This window comes from Toxorhynchites rutilus, chromosome 3 (assembly GCF_029784135.1).
Source record: "Toxorhynchites rutilus septentrionalis strain SRP chromosome 3, ASM2978413v1, whole genome shotgun sequence".
NCBI classification, from domain to species: Eukaryota; Metazoa; Arthropoda; class Insecta; order Diptera; family Culicidae; genus Toxorhynchites; species Toxorhynchites rutilus.
Genome location: NC_073746.1, coordinates 232132997 through 232142323, shown reverse-complemented (window position 1 = coordinate 232142323; position 9327 = coordinate 232132997). Strand labels below are relative to the sequence as shown.

Sequence of the window (9327 nt, the reverse complement as noted above, 5' to 3'; positions counted from 1 at the left end):
CGATGTGTCGAGACGAAGTTCAGTACGGCTGAGCAATTCATTCGCGAGTGGGGCACGCGAATCAGCACCAGTGGAGGCCACAGTACAACAACCCTCTGAGCCGGAAGATCCACAGCCAGATCAACAACTACTACGCGATCTGGTCTTCCATTACGACGAGGCGATCTCACAGTTCCGCGACACGGACCCTTTGTCGCGCCCCAGGATCCCGAAGTTGCAGCATTCCCGCAGGCTGACAAGTGCAGTAAAGCTCATGAACGAGCACGTTCTTCCGCTGCACTTGGTTGATGCTGAGAACATGGAGGAGCTGCAACTGAAAGTTTACTGTGCTGCTGTGGCGACCGCCAAAAGTTTAGGATACCGTATTAGGCCAAGAGGCGGACTGCTCCAACATCTCCGTGAAAGGCGTGAGCCTCCATGGCGAAGGAGATTGGAGCAACGGATCCTAAACAAGCGCGCCGCAATTGGAAGACTGATGGCGTACAAAAGAGGCAGCAGATCGGTGAAATTATGTCGCCAAGTTGCTGTGATCGTGCGGCCTACTGAACTTCGCCAGCTGGGAGCTCACCAGCTGACGGAAAAACTCGACACACTGGTACAGCAATTGAGCGTCCTTACAAAACGGCTGAAACGTTACTCTGACTCTGCAAAGCGCCAGGAACAAAATCGGATGTTCAGAGATAACGAGAAAGCGTTCTACGACCACATTAGCGACGAGAAGCCCGACTACCGCGAAGGTTTGCCAGATATTAGCGATGTGACGAACTTCTGGGCTGGTATTTGGGAGACCCCAGTAGAACATCGCGACGGGCAAATGTGGTTAAGACAGGAGGAGGAGAGTTGTGGTGAAATTGGAGAGATGCCAGCTATCATCGTCGGAGAGAACGATGTCCGCGAAGCCTCGCGGTACCTGAGGAACTGGGCAGCACCGGGCCCCGATGGTGTCCAGAACTTTTGGCACAAGAAGCTGACCGTCGCACATCCAAAGATAGCTGAGTGCTTCAACAAGGTGCTACGTGACCCACACAACCTTCCTGAATTCGCCACCCGTGGCGTCACCTTCCTCCTCCCGAAAGACAGCAACACATTGAACCCATCAAAGTACAGACCGATAACGTGCCTATCGAGTCTGTACAAAATACTGAGCAGCATAATTACCGCCAAAGTTTCTGCTCACTGCGAACAGCATCACATCATCGCAGAAGAGCAGAAAGGATGCAGGAAAAATACGCATGGCTGCAAAGACCAGGCCATCATCGACGCAGCCATAGTCGGCCAGGCGGTATATAACCAGCGGAACCTAAGTATGGCCTACATCGATTACAGGAAGGCTTATGACTCCATACCTCACTCGTTTCTCGTCCGGGTATTGGAGCTCTACAAAATTGATCCCGTCGTCGTTAGGTTCCTGCAGCATGCGATGAGGCAGTGGAGTACGTCTCTGCACCTCAGTGATGGGGAAAATGTGTTGCAGTCTAGAACGCTGCAGATAAAGAGGGGGATATTCCAAGGCGACTCTTTCAGCCCGCTTTGGTTTTGTCTGGCACTGAACCCCCTCAGTAGGACGCTCAATAGAAACGGTCATGGCTATAAAATAAGGTATGGCGACGGCGCCCACGAAGAAGTGACCCATACCTTTTACATGGACGATCTCAAGGTCTACGCTGATTCACGTCAGCGTCTAGGTGTAGCTATCCGGGTTGTCGAAGACATAAGCAGGGACATCTGCATGGAGTTCGGCCTTGACAAGTGCCGCTGTGTCCATATGCTGAAAGGGCAGCTTACCGAATCCGGAGGTTACGAGGTCTATGACGGCGAGTTCATAAGAGACATGGTTCGTGGCGAATCCTATAAATATCTTGGATTCCGACAGCTCACCGGGATTCGCCACTCCGACATCAAGACGAAGCTGCGAGACAAGTTCTTGAGTCGAGTGAACTGTGTCCTGAGGACTTTCCTCAACGCGGGGAACAAGGTACGCGCGATCAACACATTCGCGGTTCCCCTGCTGACCTTCAGTTTTGGTGTAGTCAAATGGAGCAAAACTGACCTAGAGGACCTTGAGAGGAGGATGAGGAAAGCATTTAAAGAGGCCGGAATGCACCATCCTCAATCGGCACTGGAGAGAGTTTCACTGCCACGCAAAGAAGGGGGACTTGGAATAGTCGACATATCTGCACTGTGTGTTGCCCAGGTACGACAACTGGGCGAGTACTTCGCAGAACGCGCCAACCAAAACGCGCTATACCGGGCTGTTTGCGCCGCCGACAGAGGATACAGCGCTCTGCACTTGGCGCAAGCGGAGTACCAACTCAACTGCAATCTGCAGACAGTGAAGGAGAAGATTGCAGCTTGGAAGCAGAAGGCAGTGCATGGTGCCCACCCCCATCAACTGGATCGGCCACACGTCGACAAGGCCGCATCTAATCTGTGGCTAACGCGTGGTGAACTCTCTTCAGTAGTAGAAGCCGACATGATAGCCATCCAGGACAGGATAATGCCGACGAGAAACTGCAGGCGGTACGTCTGGCATCAAGACGTTGATGACATTTGCCGGATGTGCCATCAACCAGGTGAAAACATAGAGCACATTATGGGAGGCTGTCCCGTTTTGGCCAACGCAGCCTACACCGAGCGCCACAACAACGTGGCCCGTATTGTTCATCGACAACTGGCGCTCCAATGTGCCTGCACCTGTCCTGGAAAATGACCGTTTCAAGCTGTACTGGGATCGCACTGTTCTGACCGACCTCTCGATCCACCACAACCGGCCAGATATAATGGTTTACGACAAGAGTGACCGCAAAGTCACCATCATCGATGTCGCTATTCCACTGAACCAGAATCTGGAGGAGACCCACGGTCGCAAAATCTGCAAGTACCGACCATTGGCCGTGGAGCTCAAGGAACTGTGGGGGCTAAGGGAGGTCCCAAGAATTGTTCCAGTCGTTCTCTCTGGAACTGGAATTGTCCCGAAGACACTTCTGGAAGCGCTAAAGGTGTTGAATATGGAGAAGGAATTGGCTGGCATCCAAAAGTCGGTCATCCTTAGCACCTGCGCGATTGTCCGACAATTTCTCGGTCAGGACTGAAACAGCACGAGCATGCAGATACGTGCATTCCGCAGAGCCTAGTCCCCCTTTGGCATTCAGAAGCCCGGGGGCAGGTGAAAATTCTGGCTAGGTTCGCCTAGTTAAGAAGTGAGATAAGGCCGAAAAAAAAAGAAGAAGAAAAAAAAATTTAATTTTACACGGTTATACCCCGACAATGGTCCTTCGAACCGGATCTTATTACTTTGGATTCGCGCTCGATGTCGGCGAGCTTAATCTCGGTTAAAAAATTACTAAAAGGAACTATAGTTGGTTGGACAATAAGACCATTCTTTGTGTTGATAATTTGCTGCCATTGTTCCGATATCGTAAATACTGCCACGACGTCTCCATTGAAGTTTATAAGGAATTTATGCTGTACACTGATTTCGAGCATTTGAAGTGATCGAGCTCTCCCGCTAAGACAACCGAAAGGAGATACAAGCATTTAAATGGTTATATCTGGTTGCTAATAATTGAGCATTGGAGAAGGAAAAGTGACGAAGAGGAGGCGCCGTGTATATTTTCCCAGAAGAACGTCAACTGAGATTATTGCATTTTATACGTGGTGGACGCTGTTGTTTCTCTAGGTGAGTTGCCACAGTATATGCCCAGCCGAAGGCTTTCTTGTGGATACTACAGCCAGTGTTATTATCCTCCCCCCTCGCCTATTACCACCTGCATCGATTGATTAAGGATCCATTGAACTGAGACTTGGTACTAGTAGCTTCTCGGTGCGTGTTGAAACTGTAATTCTGAAGTCATAGGGCGAATTCGATAACTGGTCAGGTTAGTTAGAACAGTATATGTTCACCGAAGCAAGAGGATTTGTGGAAAACTACACCTTTTCTTTCGTCATTCTGGTTCACTGCAACGATGCCTCCCACCGCGACGTCTACCAAGAAGACCCCTTCGCTAAAGATGTTGATGGCGAAGTTGAAAGACATACAGTCAACATTCAACGACATCTGGCGCTATGTGCAGGAGTTTCAAGTGGATGCCACTGCGTCGCAAGTAGAAGTGCGCTTGGAGAATATTGATGAGTTATGGCAAACTTTTCGAAGTACAGTCACCGAAATAATATCCCATGATGATTTCGAAGAAGAAGACGATGTTTACGAAAAGGATAGATTAGAGTTCAATAATCGTTATTACCAGGCCAAAGCTTTTCTGATGGATGAACTCAAGAAAAGAAAGGAGCCGGCGCAGCAGGATCAATCCCTGAGGGGTGACTCATCTGTACTTTCTACGGTCGACCATGTTCGGTTACCCCAGATTAAGCTGCAATCTTTCAGTGGAGACATAGATGAATGGTTAAGTTTTCGGGACCTTTTTACCTCACTTATACATTGGAAAGGAGACTTACCAGAGGTAGAGAAGTTTCACTATTTAAAGGGATGTCTCCAAGGTGAACCGAAGACTCTGATTGATCCACTACCCATAACAAAAGACAATTACTTGGTAGCTTGGGAGATGTTGATGAGTCGCTACAACAATAGCAAGCAGCTGAAGAAACGTCAAGTACAATCACTGTTTATGTTGCCCACGCTCTCCAGAGAATCGCTATCTGATCTTCATAGTCTTCTGGAGGGTTTTGAGAGGACTGTCTCGACCTTAGATCAGATTGTGAAACCGATGGAATACAAGGATCTTCTCCTAATAAATATTTTAACATCACGCCTTGATCTGACTACGCGAAGAGCTTGGGAGGAGTTTTCATCATCGTTAGAGCAAGATACGTTGAAAGAATTGACCGAGTTTCTCCATCGACGAATAAGAGTTCTGGAATCCTTGCCATACAAGGGTACCCATCAACAGTCTGTCCTACCAAAACCGAGATTATCGACAGTAAAGGCTAGTTTCGGTAGTTTTCAAGCAACTAAAGGGCGCTGTGTCGCATGTTCGGCGGATCACTTATTATACCAATGCGGTGAATTCCAAGCGATGTCAGTTGCAGATAGGGATTCCTTATTACTCAAACACGGTTTATGCAGGAACTGCTTCCGACGGGGACACCAAGCTAAGGAATGCATCTCCAGTTTTTCTTGTCGGAATTGTAGCGGGCGCCTTCATACATTGGTATGTTTTAAACCGGAAGAGGATGCTAGTCCAAGGGTAATACCTGCATCCACCGCATCTACTTCCAAGGATTCAAGGGAAAGTCCAACTCCGGTATGCAGTAAGACAGTGAGCAATCTCCAAGTATCGGGTGCAGCTTTGCGTTATACACCTCAAGTTCTTCTCGCCACTGCGGTGGTCATTGTAGAGGATGACTTTGGTAATCGCTATCCTGCACGTGCTCTCCTAGATTCAGGGTCAGAAAGCAATTTTATTACCGAACGGTTGAGTCAGCATCTGAAGGTATATCGAGAGAAAGTGGATATTGCTATCGTTGGAATTGGACAGGCATCGTCAAGGGTCCAACAAAGAATAAGGGCAGTGGTACGCTCACGTGTGGCGAGCTACGCACGAAGCATGAAATTTCTCGTACTTCCGAAGGTAACAGCTAATTTGCCAACTAGAAACGTGAACACCGATGGTTGGAAATTTCCCGAAGGAATAGAGCTAGCGGACCCTTCATTCTGTGTCTCTCAGGAAGTAGATATGGTTCTTGGTATTGAGTCGTTCTTTGAATTCTTCGAAACCGGAAGAAAGATTTCACTCGGAGGAGGTCAACCCAGTCAATCTTTATTCGCCAGAGGAGACTCAATGTGAATCACATTTCATGCATTTTGTAAATCGTGAATCCAGCGGACGTTACACTGTAGCTCTACCAATGAAGGAGGACGTTGTGCGAAGATTGGGCAAATCAAGGGACATCGCATTAAGGCGTCTACTGTCAACCGAAAGGAGACTTGCAAGGGACGTAAATTTAAGGGAACAGTACGTGCTGTTCATGGAGGAATATATGCAGCTAGGTCACATGCAAAAGATTACTGAAGCCGATCAAGACTTAACCGAACGATGCTATCTACCACACCATCCAGTAGTCAAGGAGACTAGTACCACAACAAAAATTCGAGTAGTATTTGATGCGTCATGCAAAACATCCTCGGGAGTAGCTCTAAACGATGGATTATTGGTGGGACCGGTTATTCAGGATGACTTACGTTCGATAGTTCTTCGCTGTAGAATCAAGCAAATTATGCTCGTTGCTGATGTCGAGAAGATGTTTCGACAGATTCTAGTTCGATACGAGGACCGGCACTATCAGTCTATACTTTGGCGCCCTTCACCAAATCAGGAAGTTGATACCTTCGAACTTAATACAGTCACTTACGGAACAAAGCCAGCACCGTTTTTAGCAACTCGAACGCTCAAACTACTGGCAATGGATGAGAGAGAATCCCTCCCCCTAGCAGCCAAAGCAGTGGAAGAAGATATATATATGGACGACGTGATAACGGGTGCAAATACAAAGGAGGAGGCGTTGGAGCTTCAGATCCAGTTGAACGAGATGTTGAAAAGGGGAGGATTCAGGCTTCGAAAATGGGCTTCAAATTGCCCTGAAGCTCTACACGGAATTTCTGGAGAAAGTCTGGCAATTCGTGACTATTTTGGAATCAATATCAGCCCTGATTCGATGGTGAAGACCTTAGGGTTGAATTGGTCGCCCCAAAGGGATGAATTCATGGTATCGTTCAATATTTCCCCACTGGACAAAACTAAACCTATCACCAAACGACAAGTGTTATCCATCATAGCTACGCTGTTCGATCCACTAGGTCTGATTGGAGCGGTCATAACAACAGCAAAAGTATTTATGCAGCAAATATGGACATTGCGCTGCAATAATAATCACAGTTTTGATTGGGATCAGCCACTACCTTCAATGGTGGGTGAGAGCTGGCGCAAATTTTATGAGCAGCTTCACAGTATGAACAACATAAGGATAGATCGCTGTGTCATTATTCCAGGAGCAGTTTCGGTACAGCTCCACTGTTTCTCAGATGCTTCAGAGAAGGCCTATGGTGGCTGCATATATGTGCGTAGCGAGAATTCCGAAGGGAAGATAATTGTGCGATTGTTGACGTCGAAATCAAAGGTTTCTCCACTAAAAACGCAATCTATACCTCGGTTGGAACTTTGTGGAGCTCTACTAACCGCCCAATTATTCGAGAAGGCCATGCGAGCTACTCATTTGAATGTACCGACATATTTTTGGACTGACTCAACATGTGTGCTACGGTGGATCCAATCAGTTCCCACGACTTGGACCACGTATGTTGCCAATAGAGTAGCCAAGATCCAGAATATCACAGAAGGATTTGAATGGAGGCATGTTTCCGGAATTCAGAATCCAGCAGATATGATATCGAGAGGAATCTTCCCAAACGACATCCAGCAAAATGAAATTTGGTGGTATGGACCTCATTGGTTAGCTGAAACATCGATCAAATGGCCTTCTATAGGTTTTACCCAACATGATGAAGCGGAAGATGAACGACGACATTTGGTAATCGCGGCTCCTACAACAACTTCACCCACGGCTGAATTCAACGAGTGGTATTTAGAAAAATTTTCATCGTACTCGAATTTACTTCGGCGCACAGTTGTTTGGTTGCGTCTAATGGAGTATCTGATAAAATCTCCGGATAAAAGAACTGGGTTTATCACAACTGACGAGCTTCATCGCGCTGAACGAATATTAGTACGTTGTGTGCAAAAGGAATGTTTCGTTGAAGAATGGAAGGCATTATTGAAGAATGATTCGGTACCCCGAAATTCTCCGCTCCGGTGGTTCAACCCATATGTATCCAAGGATCAAGTTTTGAGAGTTGGTGAACGGTTGCGGAATGCTGCCGGGTGCGATGATACTAAACATCCAATGGTGTTACCAGCCCGTCATCGCTTCACGCGAATGCTATTGAAACATTATCATGTACGTCTGTTCCACGCAGGGCCACAACTTTTATTGAACACTGTTAGACTTCGTTTCTGGCCGCTAGGTGGACGGAGTACTGCCAAACAAATTGTGCATCAATGTATCAAATGTTTTCGTTCGGAACCATCACTAATACAGCAATTTATGGGTGATTTACCAGCCGCTCGTGTAACCATATCCAGACCATTTTCAAAAACCGGTATTGATTATTTTGGACCAGTTTACATAAGACCCGGACCTCGTCGTACAGCAGTCAAGGCTTACGTTTCGTTATTTGTATGCATGTGCACTAAGGCGGTACATTTGGAACTAGTGAGTGATTTATCTACAGATCGATTCATACAAGCCTTACGAAGATTTATGGCGCGAAGAGGAAAGTGCACCGATATATACTCGGACAACGGCACAAATTTCGTTGGAGCTAGGAACAAGCTTCGAGAGTTCATGCGGCTACTTCGGGATAAACAGCATAGTGACAAGATATCAAGAATGTGTGCAGATGAAGGCGTTCAGTGGCACTTCAATCCCCCTAGTGCCCCACACTTTGGAGGACTTTGGGAGGCAGCTGTACGATCAGCAAAACATCACCTATTGAGAGTAATTGGAGAAAATCCAGTGTCGATAGAAGACATGACGACTTTGCTGGCACAAGTAGAAGCTTGTCTTAACTCCAGACCAATAACTCCTATTTCGAATGATCCGTGTGATTTGCAACCGCTAACTCCTGCGCATTTCCTAATTGGTTCTTCACTGCAAGATTTACCAGAACCGGATTTATTGGCGATCCCAAGCAATCGGCTGCACCATTGGCAACTTATTCAACAAAGGTTACAACATTTCTGGAAGAGATGGCAAGGAGAGTATTTGTGTCAACTGCAAGGACGTTCGAAACGCTGGAAACCACCGATACCCATTCAAACTGGCAAACTGGTCATCATCAAGGAAGATAATCTGCCTCCATTGCGCTGGAAGATGGGAAGAATCGAGGAGATTCACCCGGGAAGCGATGGAATAGTGCGTGTAGTAACGTTGAAAACAGCTACAGGTTCGCTTCGAAGACCCATCGAAAAGATTTGTTTTTTGCCAGAATTAAATGAAGAAAATTATTGAGAATTATCCAATTTCGAGCATACTATCATCTACCTATCCGTTCCCGCTCCCATATGGTCGAAGAGGATATTTATGTCTTTTCAGAAATCCACGCTATTTCTGGGTGGGTGAGGATGTCTGGAAATAGCCCTAGGCTACAGCCCTGACTTGGAAGGAAGCTGTCTTCTCTTGCATGAGTTCGAAAATAATCAGGAGAATGTAAACAAGAGCAATTATTTCGGAGGCAATCACTATCTACATCGT

General features: G+C 46.9%; 2 protein-coding genes across 2 annotated transcripts; both read left to right on the top strand.

Annotated features, from left to right (window-relative positions):
* Positions 1 to 3965: 3965 nt before the first annotated feature.
* Positions 3966 to 5804, top strand: LOC129774020 (uncharacterized). The gene has a single exon (XM_055777709.1). The coding sequence runs from the start codon at positions 3966 to 3968 to the stop codon at positions 5802 to 5804; it is 1839 nt and encodes a 612-aa protein (XP_055633684.1).
* Positions 5805 to 5865: 61 nt separating this feature from the next.
* Positions 5866 to 9084, top strand: LOC129774019 (uncharacterized). Its single transcript, XM_055777707.1, has one exon. The coding sequence runs from the start codon at positions 5866 to 5868 to the stop codon at positions 9082 to 9084; it is 3219 nt and encodes a 1072-aa protein (XP_055633682.1).
* The last annotated feature ends 243 nt before the right edge of the window (positions 9085 to 9327 follow it).

Excerpts from the sequence above, each read along its gene's own strand:
- LOC129774020 (XM_055777709.1), top strand. The coding sequence starts at position 3,966 with ATGCCTCCCACCGCGACGTCTACCAAGAAGACCCCTTCGCTAAAGATG.
- LOC129774019 (XM_055777707.1), top strand. The coding sequence starts at position 5,866 with ATGAAGGAGGACGTTGTGCGAAGATTGGGCAAATCAAGGGACATCGCA.